Consider the following 22,730-nt stretch of genomic DNA (forward strand, 5'->3'; position numbering starts at 1 on the left):
TTAATGATTCCTAAGAAACCTAGGGAATCGCTTAAACACATGGTTACTCATTCAGTAACTATGGTGTCACATATTACAATTTATAAATAAATCTAGTCTCAGAGATATTATTGAAGTAAAACATAAGGAAAAGTTTTGATTGTTAGAGATAAAAAAAAGTATGCTTCTAAAAATAATCGCAAATCTTAACAATGCTCTTCTTTAAAAATAGTAATTTGTTCAGTGATAAACTCAATGATGAACATGATTTCATTTGGCATTCCCTCCTTAAAGATATGCTTTTTAATTATGAAAATAATATTATATTATAGATTTTTGTGATATTAAGAACAAAAACATGCACAATTTCACCCTGTAACACAAGCATATTCATTTTGCATTATTTCCTCTTTGTACATTCACCTTCCACACAGTTTTAATCGAGTGTATAGGTTTTATCCTGTCTTTTTCACTCAGGTGTATGTCATGCCTATGTATTCACATTGCCATGTAGTCATTATTACAATAATTTTTCAAGGTTACATAATGGTCTCTAGTGGAGCCATACCTTGATGACCTAAATATTTTCCAGATAGTAGGTACTTAAGTTGGTTTCAGTTTTTATCAATCATAAATAATGTTATCATGAAAAGTTTTGTGTTTGCGTCTTTTGTTCTGGATTATTTTCTTAGGACATCTTCCCGAAGCTGAAATTCTTGTTTCACACACGCTGCACATAGTAATGGCTCTTGACGTATTGCCAGCCTACTTTCCCAAATGATTGAACCAATTTTCTGCCGCCAACAACATATGAAAATGAGGTTTCACTGCATCCTTGCCTGTGATTCTCATTTTTTGTGCCTTTTGCTGGTGAACGTTGTATTTTTTGCATTAAAATGCTTGTATTTCATGTCAGTACGTGGATTTAGAGTTTTAGGATGTCAGATGTTTGACTCAGGTTTCTCTCCCAAAGAACAGGAAGAGGTGAACTGATTGGATGTTTTCATTTCATTTTGCCTAAAAGGGTAGGGGAAAAGTGGCCCATTGTTTGCTGAACTGATCAGTTGAAGAAATTTGGTGTTTATATCAAATTAGTGTGTGTATGCAATCTGGCTATTTTTCCCACCAAAGAGGCTTATATTACTATTTTATTCCGGTACAGATTGGTTCACAAAAAGACACTACATTTATTTGCTATCTAAAAATCAAAAGTGACATAAAAAGGCTTTATGCTTGACGAACACTTTGACTTCATCTTGGAGGACCACATAATTCCATTTTCTCATAAAAAACTAATTTGTCTCTTAGAAGAGTTAAATTCAGTTGTTACTGCTAATGGAGTGTTGAGTACTGGTACTGGTACTGGTTATCCAAACTGTGGATAAAACAGCTAGAACTTTCCTCCACGTGCAACTGCTAGAGGCTGAGGAGAGAAATTCCGTTTCCAAGAACAATGGTAAGATGTAGATTAGCATGTTTTAATAGTAGCTAGTTATTCTACAGCACTGGATAGTTTTAAAATATGTTTAAATTTACTACTGCCTGTGCAGTTATGTAGAATGAGAGATTTTGTTACTCACACGCAGTGAAGTTGGGGGAAAACCGAAGGGCCCATCGTAGGTAAGGGTGTACCTATTGGTGCCTGCTGGCTGTAACACAGTGATTCGGAATGCACATTTCTGTCTGGTTTTACTACACTCCCAAAAAAGTTTTTTAAATGCTTCCTTCTTTTATACACAAATACATTGAGTTTCCATTCTACCCTCCGGTAATAGGTGTGTCTTCAGAGAGAGCTCAGTCTGATGTGGGAGTCAGGTCTGCAAGAGGCCAGGACGGGCACAGCGGATCCAAGAGCTGGCGCAGCATAGAGGGGGGCAGGCTGGCTCTGCAGGGAGCCAGGTGGTGTTTTTACCAAGGTGAGGTGGTACTGGGGCTGGGTCCCTAAAGGTCAGCAAAGATGGCCCTAGTGCATCTCTTTGACTGTGACCAATTAGCGTCAGTGACATTGCTAAGAAAGCACACAGATACTGTGTCCTGAGAAAGAACATTTTCTATGAAGAGCTACAAGGAAAAGACTACTTCTCTGCTCCACTGCTCAGAGTTCTTTCATGCTGATGTCTTCTCCAAGTCAGTTTGTATGAGCCCCTCCCTCTCCCCAGGAGTTTCCTTCCTTGATTCCCATTTTTTCTTTCAAATTGGTTTACTTATTTCTTCATTCGTTCACCCAACAGACGTATGTATTGAGTGTTGCAATGAAAATTAGGAGAAGGAGCCAGCCTTTGGAGACTTGGCGCGAAGCTTCCTGAGTTGCAGTGGCCGTGAGGGGGAAAAGCGTGGCATATTCCAGGAATGGAAGTAGAGACTTTGAGGCTAGAAATGAGGGTGTGCTAGTAGTTGAGGTCGGAGAGCAAGGAAGGTCCAGACCTTGGTCAGAGGTTTAGAATTGGTCCTAAGTGCACCAGGAAACCACTGGAGGGTTTTAGGCAGGAGAACAAAGGGATCTGACTTATCTATAATTTTCATATCATCTAGAAAACATTAAGCAAAGTGCATCCCAGTTGATTCCGGCACTTGATACACGGACAGTTTGGGTGACGGCTTTAGATTGAAGACAGAAGAGGAGATGGTTGTAATTTAAAGAAGAGGGAATTACTCCAGGATTTCGTACATACCCACATATTCGCATGTCTGTCCAGTATGACGGCGACAGGATGCCAGTGTAGGACAGAGGAGCCTGGCACCGACTCCCCTGTGTGGTTCTCTTGGACCTGCTTTCACACTGAGAGACTGGCAGGACCTGCCCATGTCGGTGCTGACAGGAATGACTGATACACTGTGGCCATTGCTGGGCCGATGCGGTTCTCCTGTGAAAACAGAGCCGCGGACCGACTTCTGACCACACCAGTCACTCCTTTCCGCCTCCTTAGCCCTTGATCCCTGCTCTGCCCACTAAATGGTGGCAGGTGCGGGAAGGGTCCCCAGGCCATCACAGGGGGTCCCTGAGAATCTCTCTCTCGGCACTCAGCGTTGAACGAGGAGTGGTTTCTTCTGCTGTCTGGCAAGTGATAGAACCCCAGTAGCTACCACAGAGCACCCTGAGTTTGAAAGGGGCAGAGCCGTGGCAGGAAAGGGCATAGAAATCACTGCGAAGGAAAACTCCGGTTTTTAGCAGTTAAATTCTGGTGTTCGAATCAGGTCTTCAGTAAGTGACACTCCAGGCTTCGTTTCGGTTTAAATGAGCATACAGACGCTCCTGAACAGGAAGGACAATGAGAGACCAGGTTGCCTCGCCTGTGTATTCTGTTTACTTGAATTACCTTTCCCCTAATTACCTTTAATCGAATTCCAATTTCTTTTTCATGCGCAGTTCACGTTTTTGAACAGGTAGCTTGCGAGCCCCAGATGTCAGCTGTGTGATCTTTCTTCAAATGCCGTTGTCTTTGAGATGCCTCTGTGAGCACTTATATGCAGTATGACTAACCCCACAGGTGCCCTGACCATCCCTTCCCCCTTGTTCTGTGTGGTAGGTTGCTATAACAACAGGCCACGCCTCTCGGCATCCAGCCCTCTTGGGGGACTCAGTATGCTTCTCCATTCTCTGGAACCTGTTCTGGCCTCGTGACTCGCGTCAAACAGTGGGACGTGGTGGGTGTGAGGAGCATGCTCTGCACTGGCTCTGATGTATGTGGTAACCCTTAGCCACGAGTGACCAGTTATCTGATGACAGTTAGATGAAACATGATGTTTAGTTTCTCAGTCGGACTAGTCCTATTTAAAGTTCAAAATAGCACCTGCGACTAGTGGTGACCGTCCTGGACAGCGTGGTTTTGCACATCTCTGTCATGGCAGAAAGAATCGGGCCGAGCTGTGCCAGAGCCCGTGCGGCAGCGCCCGGCAGCATGTGCTCTGCGCTCAGGGAGCACTAACCACAGTGCCCTGCACAAGCCCAGCCCCCCCTGCTGGGCAACTGGAGACCGTGGAGAGACACCGAGGTGCTCCAGCCTCTACCCGCAGTAATTTCCAGACCCGTGAGTGAGGCCAACTTCCATCCCCACTCAAGCCACAGATGGCTACGGCCTCAGGACCCCTCTCTGCTGGCGCCCGCTGGGTTTGCTGGTCACATCGCCAGCCCACAGAATCATGAAAAATAAATAATCATTGTGTTGAAGCCCGTGGTTTTAGATGGGTTGATGCCCAGTAGTGATCATGGGTATAACCTTCGATCTGATCACTTCAGTTGTTTGGAAACTGTTTGAAACTATGCCCTCCGCTGTTACCTGGTGGTTAGGCTGTGACCAAAAGCAGGCAGATGGAATGGACTCAAACCACTTTTTCTTAACGAGACCAGTTCCTTGTATATCTAGGGAGAGAAAAGGACATTTGCTATTAATAAAAAAATGGCCAACAGAAACCTGAAATATTTAGTAGTTGTTAGCTGACTGATGGTAGGAGACAGCTAACTTTGCATCTGAAAAGTATTTACCAATAAGTTGCAAAGTAGATAGTTCAGATAACCCAGAGCTACGTGGAATTCAGTAGTTATTCCCATGTAGGATAATATGATTTGGGGAGCTCGGCATATTTTGCTTGGCTACATTTGAGGATTCTACATAGTATTTAATTCTGAAAGCTTTCCTTCTTTTATTCGTTATTTCCCAAGCATATATTGAGTCCTTTCTATATATATCTCGGCAGGCACTGAGGAGAACTTCAAATGATTAAGATGTGAGCCTTATCTGGGAAGAATTGATAATATATTAGGATGAGCTGTGTTAGGAATACAAAAGGCTCTAGGAACGCTGAGATGAGAACCTACTAAATATATGGATGAGCTATTACTTTGCAGGTGGGAGGGGAGAGAGGTTAGAAAATAGATTACTTACAGCACTTTTTTAGAAGAATGAACAGAATTATTTTAGTAACAATTTTGAGATGTTATTCACATAACATAAAATTCATGCCATTAAAGTGTACAGCACAGTGGCTTCTAGGATATTTCCAGAGTCACATGACCTTCATCACAATCTAGTTTAAGAACATTTTCATTATCTCAGAAAGAAACCTTATACCCATGAGCAGTGACTCCCCCATCCCTTCTCCCATCGCCCAGTCCTAACAACCACAAATCTACCTTCTGTCTCAATACACTTACCTGCTTGGGCATTTCATAGTAGTGGGCATTTGTGCCTGCCTTCTTCCACTCAACATAATGTTTTCAAGATCCATCCATGCTGTAGCAAGTGTCAGTATTTCATTTTTTTACTCGGTAAGATTCCAGTGTATGGGTATACAACATTTTATTCATCCATTCACCAATTGATGGATAAAATAGCCAACTGTGTCCACATTTTGGCAATTATGGATAATTTTGTCGTGAACATTCACACACGTTTTTATGTGGACGTATACTTTCAGATCTTTTGGGCATATTCCCTAAGAGTGGAGTAGCTGGGTCATATAGTAACTCTATGTTTAACATTTTAAGGAATTACCAAATTGTTTTTTCCAAGTGGCTGTACCATTTCATCATTCTACAGCAGCAAATGAGGGTTCCAACTTCTTCACATCCTCGCCAATGCTTGTTATTGTCTGAGAACAGAATTGTTTTGAATGAAAATATAAAGTCATTAAAATAGGAAAAATTCCAATTAGAGCATGTTATACTCATTTAAGGCAGCCCATATGTAAGTCACGTGATATCAAAACCTAAAGTTGAATGCCACTTTGTAGCTCTGTATACAAAACAACTCTGTTGGAGTCTAATTATCTTATCATTAATGTTCACCAGGTGGTTAGGAAATGCTGGTTTTTTTCACGTCTAATTGAGAGGTAAAGGGTGGTGAGATGATTATATGTGTAATGCTGTTGAAAGTTAAGCCTATTTCTGACATGCAGTTAAATATACTCAAAATAGAATGAATTGAATAACAAAATTAAATTTGCCAAATAGAGTATGCACAGATATTATTAAGTGTATGCTGGCCCCTCGAATGTTTGGGTACTGAATTGCCATTGGAGCTTGAGCCCCACATTTGTGGTTCCTTGGTATGGTTCCCCCCTGCCCACACTTGCCTCCCCTCCTTCCCTACCTTGGCATATCAACCGAGTTCTCGAGAGCCCCTGGCAACACCCTGTGCAGAGCAGATTGTTTCATGAAGTGCTGGAGGTGAATGTGGTCAGGAAGGAACATTTGATTCTCCTTTCCTGTGCAGCCTTCCCAGACTCAGATTTGTTTTTCATGAATCTAGGAGACCTGGCGATGATATTGTAAGAAAACAAAAATGCGAATCGGAATCCTCTTTCCCCTCCCCTTTGTCCAGCTCTTCAGTGGTTCGCAGCGCCCACTGCTGGTTGCCTGGGATGCCCAGGACACTGTGCAGTGGTCCTTACTGCCATCATCTGCCCACCTCTCCAACCTCGGCTGCTGCTACTTTATCTGCGTTAAATGGTGGCTGTTCCCTGAGCTCAGTCACACGCTCTCATTCTGCTTGTGTCTAGTTTCCTCTGTTGGGAGTACCCTTGTCTTTCTGCAAGACGCAATAATTCAGACGCCACCCGAGCTCTCCTAGATCCCAGATCTCCCAGACCTCCTAGATCCCAAGGCATCGAGGTGGGTGCCGTTCTCACAAGCACAGAAAAGGTCCTTGGCCTTGGGGAGACTGTATTTTATCTGAGAGACATAAAGTGCACATTAAACATAATAGCGGAATGTCTGCCTTGCGCAGTGGAGGGTGATAGGCGTAGGAAATACACCGGCGGGAGGCAGAGTAATTGGGTGGGACAGGCAGTGGAAAGTGGACGGCTTCGTTAAACAAGGTGGGTGGGCTGGCCTCGCTGAGAAGGCCTCACGGGATGCGGGAATCGGCCAGGTGGGTGTCTGGGGAAGAGCTTTCTAGACCGAGCCAACTGGCAGGCAGAGAGGAGGTCCCGGTGAGAGCATCCTGTGAAACAGACCAAGTTCCAGCCATCGAGGAAGTTGACAGGTCAGTTCCCCGGCATCCTTTCTGCAGACAACTGTATTTTCCCATTTGGATTTTTGAAATTCTGAAAGTATTCTCAAGACAAATCTCGCTTTGCCATCTCCCCGCCCCTCTCCCCTACCCAATGCACATTTTGAGGACTCGTAGTAATCTAGAAACTTCCGTTCCCCCAAGTCATGTGAATCATATCTTCTTTCTCCATCAGAAGATCTGGGTTCACCCATAGTTGTTTCCTCAGGACAAGTCCTACTTTTGTTCTTTCTTCTTTGAGTCACATTCCTTCATGTCCTGCCTTCTCTTAACTTTTCCCTTCCCTCCACGTCATCAACCAGCTGGCGTTTCCTGGTTTCTCATTTGTGCCAAGTCTCTAAATACTGTCGGTGAGTCCTTCATCCTAGTTGATAAACCAGGGTGAGGTGTTCCAGGGCCTTCTGCCAGCTTGCATTCAGTAGGTGTGTTCCTGGTCCTTCCCTTTCCAAAAGGGGACAGCTGCACAGCCCTTGAACATCATTTAAAAACTCTTCACTGCTCCCACAGTCGCTAGTCAGGTTTGGAATTGGGGGCAACATACTCTTGACCACTACAATTTTTAGAAATACTTCTGCCACATTTCCTGTTTTTCACTACTATCTTTTAGGCAACATGTTTTCTCATATCATCATTTTATATTTCTAGTTGGTTTTAGATGTAAACACTGAGAGTATTTTTATTCATCTGGAGCTCTAACATTAATCTATGTTAAAGGAATAATTGATTCAAGACCTGTAAGTAAGTGTGTATAAATACAGGGTGTCCCCCAAAAATATACACAGGGTGTCTGTAGATTCTATTACATTTTGAAAATGAAATGTATTTTAATAAACATTGGCTGTATAATTATTCAAAGTTATATACACATTTTTTGGGACACCCTGTATTTCTGGATTGCAAATATATTTTCCACATTTTTTTTGTCTCCTTTATTTCTGTATATCAGAAACTTTAAATGTCCGAAGATCATCTTATTTCCCTGTGATGTCACACGTTGGGACTTCTATGCATCCTGTATTACTTTTTTATTTTTTCTAATTTTATTTATTTATTTATTTATTTATTTATCTTTATTATTGAAAGTATTACTGATGTCCCTCCTTTTTTCCCCCATTGACCCCCTCCTTGCTACTCCCACCCCCCTCCTGCGTTCCCCAAACTATTGTCTGTGTCCATTGGTTGTGCATACATGCATGTAAGTTCTTTGATTTATCTCTTCCCAACTCCACCTCACCTTCCTTCCCCCTGAGTATTGTCAGTCTGTTCCCTACTTCCATGTCTCTGGATATATTTTGATCAACTGCTTCTTTTGTCCACGATATTCCATAAATGAGTAAGATAATGTGGTACTTGTCTTTCTCTGACTTGCTTATTTCGCTCAGCATAGTACTCTCCATGTCCCTCCGTGTTATCTCAAAGGGTAAGAGAGCTTTCTTTCTTACAGCTGTATATCACCTCACACCTGCCAGAATGACCGCCGTCAACAAATCCTCAAACAAGTGCTGGTGAGGGTGTGGAGAAAAGGGGACTCTAGTACACTGCTGGTGGGAATGCAGACTGGTGCAGCCACTATGGAAAACACTATGGTGTTTCTTCAAAAAATTAAAAATAGAACTGACATTTGACCCTGTGATCCCACTTCTAGGAATATAGCCTACGGAGCCTGAAACAGCAATCAGAAAGAATATATGTACCCCCATGTTCATAGCAGCACTATTTATAATTGCTAAGATCTGGAAACAACCCAAGTGTCCATTAGTAGAGGAGTGGATTAAAAAGCTGTGGTACATTTACACAGTGGGATACTGTGCAGCTCTAAGAAAGAAAGATTAAGAAAAATTTTTTTTTCCTTTATTTATTTTAGAGAGAGAGGAAGTGAGAGGGAGATAGAAACATCGATGAGAGAGAACATCGATTGGCCGCCTCCTGCATGCCCCCCACTGGGGATTGGGCCCACAGCCTGGGCATGTGCCCTGACTGGGAATCAAAATGGCATCTTCTTGGTACATGGGTTGATGCTCAACCACTGAGCCACACCATCCGGACAAGAAAGATCTTTTAATATGTTTTTGTTAATTTTCTGAGAGAGAGAGGAAGGGAGAGAGAAACATTAATGTGAGAGAGAAATATGGACTGGCTGCCTCCTGCATGCCCCCCACTGGGGATTGAGCCCACAACCCAGGCATTTTCCCTGACCAGGAATCAAACTGTGGCCTCTCAGTCCATGGGACAACGCTCAGTCCACTGAGCCACACAGGCTGGGCACAGCCTGCATTTCTTAAATAGAAATGGTGGAGGTTTTTGTCGTTTTTTTCCCCCAACATTGTGATTTCGTGCTCATTGGTGATAACTGAGCTGGAATTTACTGCCTTGTGCTTGCTTCATGGTCTGTCTTTGTGGTTATATAAACAATAGAAAGGACACATAACTGGTATTTATGGATTTTGGAGAAAGTTTTATTTCATCTCATATCCTGTACATTATTAGTGCATCTAAGTCATGAGTTGGTGTTCACTTTTATTCTTTTATTTTAAATTTTTAGTCGAAGTCATAATTGTATATAATTTAAAAGTCAAAGATATTTACAATGCTTATCACAAAAACCAGCATTCTGTCCCTCCATCTCAGCCTACTGCTCACAAGCTTTCCTCATCCCTTCCCAAGTGTGATGGTCTTTTTCAACTTCATTACCAGCGTTTTCTGGTGTTTAGCTCATGTTGTTGTTGTTTTTTTAATCAGATGAATATTCCAGTATTTCTACATTTGTTGTTAATGTTTTTTTGAGTTTCTTCTTGCTATCACTTTTTAAAAATATATATATATATTTTATTGATTTTTAACAGAGAGAAGAAAGGAGAGAGAAAGGGGGAGAGAAACACTGATGTGAGAGTGAAACATCAATCAGTTGCCTTCTGTATGTGTCCCAGCTTGGGACCAAACCTGTAACCCAGACATGTGCCCTGACCAGAATTGAACAGATAATCTTTTGGTGCACAGGACAATGTTCAGCCAACTGAGTCACTCTGGCTGGGCTATTTCTAGATTTTTAATATTTACTTTTATGTACTGTGGAAAATGAGTCTTTAGCCTGGAAATACCTCATGGTTCCAACATAGTTATGTCAAATTCTATGTTGTGTTCAGAAGGAAAGAATGTATTGATTCTCCAGTCCTACTAGAGTGTGCTATTTTAGAAAATGAATTTTTATAATGTATTGTCAGGGAACTGCATTAAAAGCAAAATGTTAGAGCCAGGAGGTGTTTCTGTACCGTAACTGAAGAGGATAACAGTACTAATGACAATTTTGATTTAGCTCCAGTATTAAAATAAAGTAGCACAGGAGAAAATCTTCATTTACTTTTATCCTGCAATAGTCATGGGCTGAGTTTTGTTCTTTTAAAATTCTAGCCAGTTAGAGTTTTAATCACCGAACATTTTGCAGGAACAGGGTGAAAGTTTAACCCTACTTAGAAGAGTAAATGTAGAGAAGACAGACTTTTCTGAGAATCATAGATTTGCATGAAAAACCTTACTGGGGAAAAATTGTAATTGCCTCTGCATGAGAAATGGAACATATTTCAACATAATTAGAGACTGTCTTTTACGTGTTCTCTGGTTTAGTTTTGATTCCATGTACTTTAATTTACTTCAATCTCTTAATTTTTTTTTCTTAATATATTCTAAAGACTGTAAAACACTTCTGAGGAGCTCATTACTACTTGTGAAATTGCCTTCTTCTGTACCATTGGATATAATTATTTTGTCAGTCCGTCTTATTAGAAAAAAGTGTTTTAGAGCAGGCTGATATATTTTAGCTCTCTAACAGTAGTGATAGACCTAAAAGCACATTTTGTATAAGTTCAAATACACTGTCACACTTTTTTATAAAGTGGGTTTTTTGCATATTTAAGTTCTACAAGAATCATCTTTTTACTTTTATTCATGTTTCATTGCTCATATGCGTAAAATTTACATTTTTTACCTTTAACTTGGCTTAAATGCGGGTTATTAGTCATTCCCATGACAAGTGGGGTGGGAAGTAGTCTAGTTTAAGATGTTCCATTACTTGCTAAACACATTAGTTTATAAACTCAACGTTTGCTTCTCTTTGCAAAGGCCCTGAGACGTGAGTTAAAGGAGAAGGAATATTCTGTCCTGAATGCCATAGACCAAGCTCGAGTTTTCCTGGCTGATCAGCCAATTGAGGCCCCCGAAGAACCGAGGAGAAACCTACAATCAAAAACAGGTGAGACTGGTTTCTCTGGCGCACCGTAAAAACACACGTGACTTGGAGAACAAATAATCAAAATCAAGTAGGAAATTTCCCTAGAGCATTTCTGGATCTGATATTTAAAAATTTCTTTCCAGTATTTCTGGATCTGACATTAAATTTTTTTCTTCTGGAAATTATTGAATCAAATTTAATTATTTAACAAATGTCTAGGTTCTTAAATTATAAGATGAAATTATTGTATAGTTAAGTATCATTTTTTTGTATGGAAATTAACTACAATTTGATTTCTTCAAAAGCACATTAGAACTAAAAATAATTTCTTTAAGAAATAAAAATGTACATTTCTTGTATTTAAACTAATTACATAATACATAATTGCAAATAGAAAATGGTGTTTAAATATAGTAGTATGGATATGTAAATATCTATAAAGTAAGATTGTTCTAAACTTCTGTTTTTCAAGATTACTTTTTAAAATAAGAATTATAGTACCTTGCTTTTACAAGCACACGACAGAATTTATTTAATTAAAAAAATAACAACCCGTACTATTTATATACTTTGGTTTACAATGGAAATCGTCACTACCTTACTAGCAAACAGCAATAAATCACATCAATGTTGGCGCCATCACGGATCTCTGTCGTGATATTTCATTGTTGGCAATTAAGTGCGTTTCCACGCATTTAAAGAAATGAGCAGCACCCACGGGTACGCTGGGAAGTGACGGGTCAGGGGAGGGGCGCCCGCACTGGGCTGGCCCCTCAGGCAGCAGCGCAGTGAGGGGGCAGTGCGGCTGCGTGTCTGGAGGTGAGTCAGCCCAGCCCGGGGTCCAGGGCTTGTGCCTGGACCGGAGGGGAGCTGTCTCCGCTGTCTGGTTCCGATTACAGGGTCCCTGGAAAGCGCAACAGGACGTTCCAAGTTAATGTAGCAAGAAAGAGGGTGCTATTGTAGTTGGAATTTTTTTGAATCTTGGAAGGAAAAATGAGAGGTTTCCTTGTTTCTCCTGATCCAGCTTAAAGTCTCCTTAAACCTGGTTTTGTCCTCTCCTTGCTCTCCCAGCACTATCCGAGAACAGAGGGACCTTGTTACAATAAGCTAATTCACAGCAGCGAGAAAGTAGCGCTGTTTCACTAAAGCTTCACTTTGCTCTGTTTTCCTCCTCCGTGGTCAGTGAGTTCAAAGGGTTAAAAAGACCTCAAAACATTGCTTTTTGAATTCTTATTTCGCTGTTACATTCTGGATGTTTCTAAGCCCTATTTTCATATATAGTATTTGGAGGCAAGGAGAAAAGTCATGTCATTGTAACTTGATGACGTTTTTTTTATGGTTGACAATTTCTCTACTCTCTCCTTTCCTGGTATTATTATTATTATTTTGTACTGCAGGCTGATTTTGCCTGCTGTTAAAAGTAAATGAAAGAAAATTATCCATAATAGCTTTTATACTTCTGTGTTTATCATGAGTCTGTGCTGCTCCCAGAAATAGGGAGAATTTGAATGTTAGTGATCTGGTGTGATGCTGCGTGAAACACTCGTTGGAGATGGAGCAGGGAGGAATCATATCATATATATTTTTTAAATATGTTTTTATTGATTTTTTTAGAGAGAGATAGAAACATCGAAGTGAGAGAAATACATCGATTGGATGCTTCCTGCATGCCCCTCCCTGGGGATTGAGCAGGCAACCCAGGCAAGTGCCCTGACTGGAATCGAACCGGGACCTCTCAGTCCATGGGACGATGCTCAGTCCACTGAGCCACACCAGCTGGGCCATATCAGGGTTTTTAAAATTCTTTTAAGTAAGCATTTGTTCACTGAATATGCTGTGTGTATTGGCTGTAGGGGCATGCCAAAATGGAGCCGTCTCTCTATTTGTGAGTAATATTCCAGAAAATACTTCTCTCCAGGATTTTTCTTTCCCAATGTCTTTTTCCCTCCAGCTCCTTTAAAAAAATAATTTTGTTCTATTATCAATTATAGTGTCATATGTATTTTTATATTTGTAATGGTAACCTATGGAATTTTAGGTTATTTCTGAGTAGTGCGGGTATAAGCTGTTCTCAGGCATCTTTAAATTGGTAAATACTGTGAAAAACAAGCAAACTGTTTCAACCAAATGATTAGTTGCTGACAAATAATCTCACCAGATATGCTTTAGCTAGCTATTTTCTTGCCCCCTACTCCAAGTTTTTTGTTGTTGTTGTTCAGATAGAGTGGGAGGGAGAGAGAGGAAGAGAGAGAGAGAGAGAAACATTGACGTGAAAGGGACACATCGAGTGGCTGCCACCCACATGACCAACCAGGGCCGGGGACAAACCGCAACCGAGGTACGTGCCCTTAGTGGGAACCGAACCCCAGTCTCTCTGGACTGCAGGCCGATGCTCTAACCACTAAGCCAAACCGGCCAGGGCCCACTCCAAGTTTTATAGAAATATAATTGATATGTAAAGTCATATAAGTTTAAAGGTGTACAACAACATTTGATGCAATTGAATTGTTTTCCATTTGATTTCAATCACCTGGTTTATGTGTTAAAAGTAGAACAATAGAACAATAAACTTCTCATCAATAAACTTGTTGATATTGTCCCTGAACTTCTTCAACCACTTTCTTATTCTCCCAGCTGTCTCAGTGAGTTGGGCAGATCATACAGTATGGCTTCTTTTTTAAAAGTAAAAACACAAAGACCAAGACAATATTGTGGTGTTGACCAAGGTCATTAGCTAAAGTAAGATAGATCCAGGAACAGAGCACTTACCTATGTTGGTGGTCTTCTTAACCCCCAGTTTTTTGGGTGGCTTCTAACTCATTCCCTCATTTTTATCTCCTCTCTCTCTCTGCTCACTGGCCACGGACCTTCTAGCTTGTTCTTGACTTTCAGTGGCAAGAACCTTTTTTTTTTAATCCTCACCCGAGGACATTTGTTTTTTTTTTTGCATTTATCTTCAGATAGAGCAGGAGGGAGAGAAGGAGGAAGAGGGAGAGAAACATTGATGTGAGAGAGACACATCGAGTGGTTGCCACCCACACAACCCCAACCGGGGCTGGGGACAAACTGCACCTGAGGTACATGCTCTTAGCGGAACCGAACCCGGTACTCTCTGGTCCGTGGGTCAATGCTCTAACCACTGAGCCAAACTGGCCAGGGTGCAAGAACCTCTTAAACCTGAACAAATGTTTCTTGGTTTCTCTTGTGTTTTTCCAACCTCCTTTGCTGTTCTCAACCCCAAATTTGAATTCCTTTAAAAACCATACAGCTATATAGTGATGGTAGATAGCAAGACATCTGTGGGACCCAGCTACAGTTGACCTTAGCCCATTCCTACCCCAAACCTCTTGGGTCTATCAGGAAACATGTGTGCCATCTTAACTATTCATCACCTACAGCTCAGGTTAAAAGTCAAATTTGCACAGGGGAGTTAGAGCCTTAGGTCTACATCCCTCCATGGCACAGATGCAGGCAGGTGCGTGTGCCAATATATGTGTGCATGCACACACACACACACACACATTATATGATTTCAGGTTATGGTATCAGTTACTAAATAGAACTGCTAATGCTTTAATAGGATATTTCACCTGTAAAAGTATTTAGAAAATTATACAATTCTTTGACTATGTAGACCTCAGAAAGCTCTTTTACTCTGTTCGGCTTTTGATTTTAAGACAAAAAAAGTCTGCATTATTTTGTTCATAAATTTTCTCTTAGTCTTCTTTAAAATGTATTCCAGTTAAGGCTTTACTATAATGATGTCTATTATTTTATTTCAGGCTGTCTGAACATTATTTCTTTTTAGCCTGGTGTAGTTGATTAGTTTACTTTGCTTCATTTCAGTAATAGTACAGAATATTTCTTTGTCTTTTTAATTTTCACATAAAAACTTGGAAGATTAATTGCTTTCAGGCCTATAGACCAAGGCAATAATTTAGCTTCTCAAGTCCAAATTAGATTAGTAAAGTTATAATGTGTGAAAAAGCACAGAAAAATATAGTGTTGCTTACTTTCCCAGTGTTTTAAATATATAGCAGCAATGTGTTTCTTTCCACTTTACAGTTCTACAATATATGGATGGAGGTAATGAATTTAATCTTTAGCTTAATATAATGAACCAGCTTAGTAAGCCCACTGATCGTGTGAAAATGTCAAAAACTTTTTGTCCTGCTCATGAATACCATATAGTGAAATCCAATTTAAAGAAACAAATCAACATTCCTGATGAAAAATGATATGATAACAAAGGTCGGCTTGATGGACACAACATTTTAAATTAATTGTTCACATGTGTTCTCTAATCACTGTGACAACCGTCCATAAATCACATTTGTCTCATAAAAAAGATGGTAATAATTTACATGTATGTATTTCATTGTAATTAACATCTGGGATGTTGTTTTCCGATTTAAACATAAAGACTAGGAAGATACTGAACTGTTTTAATGTTGTAGTGTACTTATTTTGTTGTTCCTCTTAAAACGTGCAATCTTCAAGAGTGTATTAGAGGGTTTGCCAAATAAACTTCTTTTGGCAGTCTGTAAATATGAGACATAGTTAAGTTCTTTTATAACAATGGCTAAGCCTGGGTAGAAGCTCAGGACTTGGTTTGTGGCTTGATCGGTCATTAGCTGGTATGTCCCACGGGGAAGCAGCCTGGGGAGAGGTGGGCAGTAGTGTAGCAAGAAATGGAAGACTTTTAATCTAAGACTCCTGCCCTTTGATTCTTGAAGGAGAAAGGGGAGAATTTATTTTTCCAGTCAATAACATTGTACAGAGATGTATGCATTTACTGAACAAGTACTTATTGAAGGCCTGCCCTGTGCCCAGTGATATCTAGACAGATCTGAGGATGTAGCAGTGAACAGAACATATTTTTGACTTCTTGGAACTTACCTTCCCACCTTCCTTCTTCCCTTTCAGTACCACCCTCCTCCTCCGGGACCTGCCTTCTGTGTCCAGCACAAATCGCTGGCGTGAACAAATTACAAAGCTACCATTAGTGTGAGGAACTTCGGGGAATACTCAGTTACAGACAATTGGTAGCTGTATGTCAGGTTGCTTAGCTAGGTCTGTTCCAGGGCCTCTCTGCTATTCCTGCTCCTTTTTAAAAGAGGTGAATCTTCTTAATAGTTCATTCCTTCCTCTTCCTCAGCTCAATGCTTGGTTTATTTACTTTGGCCCTCTTTATAGGAAGAGTGCACTTGAAAGTATTTGGTCTCTCTGCCTTCATTATTTCTGGTCAGAAGTGTCACTGATCTCTCCCCATAGTGTGATTTGTCTTCCTAGTTCCTCTCCATCTCCACCTCCATCAATACTTTTCATTTTGGTATCGTGGAAAACATTCTTTTCTTCGGCATCTGTGCATGGTCACTTCCCTTGTCCCCTTTAAGGGTTTGAGAAGCCCCTTGGCAGCTGCCATCATCTTTATCATATCCCTGCTGAAAAATTTGGGCTACACATTAGTAAGGTAATCTACTCTGGGTAGCCTCTTACAGTTGTCATCTTTATAATTTATTAAATGAGTGTAATTAGAAGCATTAAATTAATCAGCTAATGGTACTCGATGATGTACTTGTAATCAGGTTCATAATGAATTGTTGTCATTTGTCACCGTACAGAATAGGCAACAGGCAGGATCCTTTCAAACACTGATCATTTCAAAGAAATTAAGTTGATCTTAATCATATAATCAGAAGAAATTTTCAAAGGAGTTTATTTCCCATTATTTTAATCAGAAGCATCTTTTGGTGATGAAGAAGAAGAAAAAGAGAGAGGGGAGCAGGGAGAAATGGAGGGTAGTGAAAGAGAGAGAGCAAGTCAAGTCAAGTCTATAGAGAAATGGGGATGCATTGTTTTTGCCCTTGAATTCTTGTTGGCTGATTAGCTGGGTTTGTTTACGTAAAGATCTCTACAGATGCTCAAACTTCCCAGACTTCATAATATGATAAAAGAAGGAATGAAAGAAATTAACTCTTTTGAGGCCCTGCTATGTGCCAGGCATGTGGCAATAGCTTTATGTTAACTGAGATTCAAAGAGATAAGTGATATATCTATCATTACATAACTAGTTAGTATTGGATCTAGCCTATGATGTCCTAATCTTTTCTTACTCCAAATTGTTCAGGAGTGAAGAAGCTACTCTGAAAATTTTTTTTTCTGTATGTTTTCTTACATTTGTTTTTCTTTCTTTTTATTTTATTTTATTGATTTTTAGAGAGGGAGTAAGGGAGAGAGAGATGGAAACATCTATGAGAGATAAACATTGATTGGCTGCCTCTTGCATACTCCCTACTGGGGATCGAGCCCACAACCCTGGCATGTGCCCTGACCGACTGGAATCTAACAGCTGACCCCTTGGTGCATGGGATGGTGCTCAGTCCACCAAGTCACACCACCGGCCTATATTTGTTTTTCTTATATATTTTTTTCATCTCTTTGTGAAATACAACAGTAAGAATATACATTCATGTAAAAAAAAAAAAAAAACAGATTGTACAAATAAGATAGTTGAAACGACCATACTTAAAATACTTTCTAAAACCTTCTCTTTCCCAGTAAAACATTTTGTTTTTTATAAATGCTTTACAAGAGTGTAGGAGGCGGAAGAAAAGCTAGGAAGATTTCCACTTCAAATTTTGAAGTTGCGTATTCTCAATAAAGACTGAAGCTAAAAATTCCATTAAATTCAGTAAGTATATATTGAGGACAGTCGTCTAGACTGAGGCCTGTGAAGCCAAGATGGAAAGAAATAGAAGACAAGTGACATCAAGCTGTAATATCTAGAGAATGAAAAGTCACATGGGAGATAATAATTGTCAATGCCATAATTGAGAAAGAAAATACAATATAGCTGGGACATCTTTATTAGAAATAACACAGGGCTGACTGTAATAGATTTCTAGAATTATTTCATGGGATGAACTTTCATTTTTTTTAATTAAAAAAATTTTTTTGTATAAATACACAAAGGGATATTTTTCCCCTCTACTGTTAAGATTTCTTAGGGCAGCTCTGCCTTTCTTTTCTAATTAGATTTTCGAGGTAAAAGAGTCCTTCGGTGTAAAATGTTCTCCCAGTGTGAGATGACAGGGTTCCCACCGGATGCAGCTGGGTACAGGTCAGAGCGAAGGTCAAGGTGGGAGCGGAGCTGATGACACATCCTAGTCCCTGCTCTGGGCCCGGGCTGGTCTTGCACCGTATTCCGGGAGCCTTCCCCCGCGGTCTAAAGAAGAGCAGGGGGAATGCCGTCCGGCTGATTTGCACAGTTGGAGAAGGAAGATAATTGGACCAGAGAGCAAATTTCAGAATTGATCATTCCTTTCTCCTCTCTTCTCACTTCTTTCTCTTCTTCCTACAAGATAGTCTTCCTGGAATATCTTTGCAACACAATTAAGCAATTGCTATTTTAAATTATATAACTATAACATAAATGTAGTAATACTTACAATACATTATGTCACGTGTATAATATAAATATAGAAATGAAATGTGATTCCACCCTCAAAGTCGGACCAGTTAAATGGGAAGGCCTGAAACGGTGAGAATGAAGAATGAAGCGTGCAGTCCCTGCTCTCTCTCTCTCTCTCTCTCTCTCTCTCTCTCACACACACACACACACACACACACACACACACACACACACGCGATAGGACAGTGAGGTAGGAAAAGTGCTTCTGGTCTGAGAATTGTCAGTACATTTATCTGGTTTTATCCTGCTGTCCTCTGTCTCTGGGGTTAGCCTCCATTACTGCCTTTTCAAATGGGAATTGGATTCCTTGCTCTCTGGCCTTGCGTTTCCATGGCTTTGTAAACTCCGTCCTGGTAACATTACGTTCACCTGGATAGCTTCTACAGTATATCCATGCTGCCCTGCACCCTTGATCAACCAAGTCAGAGTCTTTTAAGACGTTGGGGTAGGGCCCTGGGGATCAGCATTTAAAAACAAACCAGCAAAGGAACGAACTCTCACGGGGATTCTAATACGTCACCAGCATCATGAGCCACCAGCTCCGGTAGACCCTCCCGTTCTGCGGGAGAGTCTTAGCATTTTCCACAAAATATCTACTCACAAAATTGGAAGCAAACTTTTTTTGATTTTTGAATAACAAGAGGATTTAAAAATGTATTTCTTTTTATTTTCATCCTTTCTGGTTTTTTGCTGTTTTGATTTTTTTTCTCTCACTCCAGATTGTCATAAGTTGATATTTTACATGTTGCCTCTTATTATTTGTTCTACGAATATTCTGGAAAGTTTTTTGTTTGGCTGGATACTACACTCTACTCTTGGATTAAAGGCTATATTACACTGAGATTGTTTCCCTGACCTGTGTGGCTCAGTTGGTTGGAGCATCATCCCTTTCACCAAACCGTGGTGGGTTCGATTCCCAGTCAGGGCACAGACCCAGGTTTTAGGTTCAATCCCCAGTTGGGGCATGTGCAGAAGGCAATCAATTGATGCTTCTCTCTCTCTCAAGTCAATAAAAAGAACCATAATAATAAACAGATTTTTGCTGCAGTAGGAGGCATTTTTATTCTGACTCTGTGATTAGTTATGTTTTCTTTCCTGCAAACAGATGATGAAATAGAGCTTTTATTTTTTTTCTGAGTAGCTGCTTGAGTAGGGATTAAATAATACATACTACAAAATGACTGCTCAATCAAAAGATTTCACATTGAGAGAAGACAGTAAGTCACAGCCGGTGTCGGGTATTTTGTCACAGGAGAAAGAAGCTGTGTGTCAGGTAATCCAGTGACTGACTCAGAAACCGTTTTCATTTTATCCAAGGAAAATGATCATCATTAAAGTGTCTGTTCTGAAATGGGTTCTGTATATGTATATGTTTTTTACAAAAGCGAAACGTTAGCAATTAAGTATGTATCTTTGAAAAAGCTCAAGTGACTCATTAACAAACACAGGTGTCGCCATCATAGAAATGATCAGCTCCCTTTCTCATCAGGCCATTTATGAGTGATCATTTCATCTCACGCATAGCACTTTATATTTATATAAAAATAAATTATATCTAATGAGAGTATTAGATACACACCATGTTCTCCGTGTCTTGAATGAAGGTCTGAGGATTTAAAGAAGACTTGGCTAATGACATACCTTTTCTCCCAGAGTTTTGTTCTCAGGAACCTCAGCCTCCTGACATGAATGTTTTAGGGCTTTTCTCCAGACTTCTCTGTTCCTCCTCTCACTGTTGTTCTGGTCCATGTCCCAGCTTCAGCCTTCCTGGAAGCCAGGTCTCTAATTCAGTTGTTTTTTTCATATTTAACATTGCTGGTATTTTTAGTCTACCTTCATAACACAGTCTATGCTTATAACCAATTTAGTTGCCAGGGGATTTTTCAAGTCTCTCTGTATCCTCACAGCACGTCAGCAGTGCAGCTCAGAGTTCTGTGTGACTAATTTTTTGAGTCCGTTTGGTTCCCTGAGATTTATGACAGCTGCTTTTAAGTCTAAGTGTTGATATCTAGAATATTCTGGAAATTTAGATAGATGAAAACATATTCTGTCCCCTTTAACTTGACTTTTAAATAATATTTAAATAAATACAGGCAGACAAATTTATGTTGAGTAATGAAAGTTATGGTTAAGGAGAGCTTGCTGAATTTATCTTCCCGGGAAGTTCAATGAACTCCAGTGCCTTTGATGATGATTTTGACCTATTTTGAGGTGGAGTGGATGTTGCTAACCTGACTGATACTAAAAGATGGGATGTTATCACAAAGAAGCATGTGCATTTCTCTCTTAATTGACAGTTTGCCTTGATTGTATGTTTCTGACCTGCCTCTCTGTTTCTGGTGGACAAGCAGGAAAACCATCAAACCAGCTAGACAGGAAAGGAGCCGTCTTGGGTGTGAGAGTAGTGAGGCCCGGGAGGGTCTAGCTGGTGATCTGTCTATCCTGCTTTGGGAGTGTCTGCTCTGTGCCCATCAATCCCTCTGCTCTTGTTTTGTCAGCTTCTCATCTCTACGTTTCTGACCCTGAGCTTTGAACTTGACTTTCATTTCTATCTGTCTTTTCTTCGTCTTTTAGATGCACACTGTCTTCCTGCCCCCACCCTGTGGCTTTGCATTGTGCCTGCCCTTTCCTGTCTGAACATCTAACTTTAGTTCAGACATTCTGGAAGCCCTCGTGTCTATCAAATATTTAGGCTGGTCCTTGAAATCTTGCTCTCTCTCTCTCGAAACGCTTGCTGTGTGCTGCACTCATTCGGGCTGCAGAAAGTGCCCTGTGTTAAAGATGACCCGCCAGATCAACGCAACTAAGACAAGTTACTTGTCTTCGGTTACTTTTTATTCTTATTTTTTTAGGAACATGAACAATTAATCTTATTTTTGCAGAAATTTTCCTCATAATTTAAAGCTATTTCTCTCCTAACTAGACTCCCCTTTTCTCTTGCGGACAATGAAATGAAAAACTGTCTTTAGATTTTACATAACTAAATTCACGTGAAAGAAAAATTTTCCTTATCTTGTGACATGTCAAGGTTTGCAAATACATTAAAATTCAAAAGCCACCAAAAACACTGGGCTGCTTATTACCCTGTAACTGTGTTCTTTCGAGGAGTAGAGGGCCATTGGTAGAAGTACAGAGAGATTGTTTCATCCTGGGTGGTGTGACTGTCTCCATGTACCCTGGGAGCAACTTTTTGAACAGTGGTCTGGAAGGAACACAAAACTCATCGGGCTTCTGAATATTCTTTTTTTGTTTAAATCACAGAATTGACTCCTGAGGAGAGAGCCCAGAAGATTGCCAAAGCCATGCGCAAACAGTCTTCAGAGGTGAAGGAGAAGTGGGAAAGTCTAAACGCTGTGACTAGTAATTGGCAGAAGCAAGTGGACAAGGCGCTGGAGAAACTCAGAGACCTGCAGGGAGCCATGGACGACCTGGACGCCGACTTGAAAGAGGCAGAGGCCGTGAGGAACGGCTGGAAGCTGGTGGGTGACTTGCTCATTGACTCACTGCAGGATCACATTGAAAAAACCATGGTGAGCATCACTGCCTCTCAGATAAAGGATGTTAAGAAATGGTTTACTGTTAAATATAGCAAATATATATCTTGTTATAAGGGATTGTTATCAGGTCAATGGCATTGCAGCCCCTACCAAAACCAGGATCTAAAAGATTTCCGGTCCTTTTCCTGTGCCCCTTGCCCTCAGAATTCCATCTCCAATGACAACTGTGACTTTTACGGAATTTACTTTCTTTTTTCTTTATATTTTTTTCACTCAACTGTGCATCCCTAAACATTTACTTGGTTTTTAAGAAAAAATTTAAAGTCCCTTTTAATTTCCAATATTTCCCTCTAATTTTTTTTTTGTAGTGTATTTGTTAAAGCAGCTAAATTGTTTGTTTTATAGTGTTGCTAACGGCTTGGATTTTGCAGAATCTCATCCACATGGCATAGTCTGGCAGATGCCTCTCTACTCTATATTTCCTGTAAATTGGCAGTTGAATTTAAGTTTTAATCAAAAATATACTGTTGTACTGGGACTTCTTA

The 22,730-nt window shown here is 40.3% G+C and overlaps 1 protein-coding gene across 2 annotated transcripts in view; it reads left to right on the forward strand.

The window, feature by feature from the left end:
- UTRN (utrophin) overlaps positions 1-22,730 on the forward strand; it is a 466,391-nt gene that overhangs the window by 343,475 nt on the left and 100,186 nt on the right. For both annotated transcript variants that reach the window (XM_036248256.1, XM_036248257.1), the window contains 2 exons: positions 11,106-11,235; positions 21,950-22,218. In XM_036248256.1, the coding sequence (XP_036104149.1) occupies positions 11,106-11,235; positions 21,950-22,218 (399 nt within the window). The remainder of the gene's footprint in view (positions 1-11,105; positions 11,236-21,949; positions 22,219-22,730) is intronic.

This window comes from Molossus molossus, unplaced genomic scaffold, assembly GCF_014108415.1.
Source record: "Molossus molossus isolate mMolMol1 unplaced genomic scaffold, mMolMol1.p scaffold_m16_p_8, whole genome shotgun sequence".
NCBI classification, from domain to species: Eukaryota; Metazoa; Chordata; class Mammalia; order Chiroptera; family Molossidae; genus Molossus; species Molossus molossus.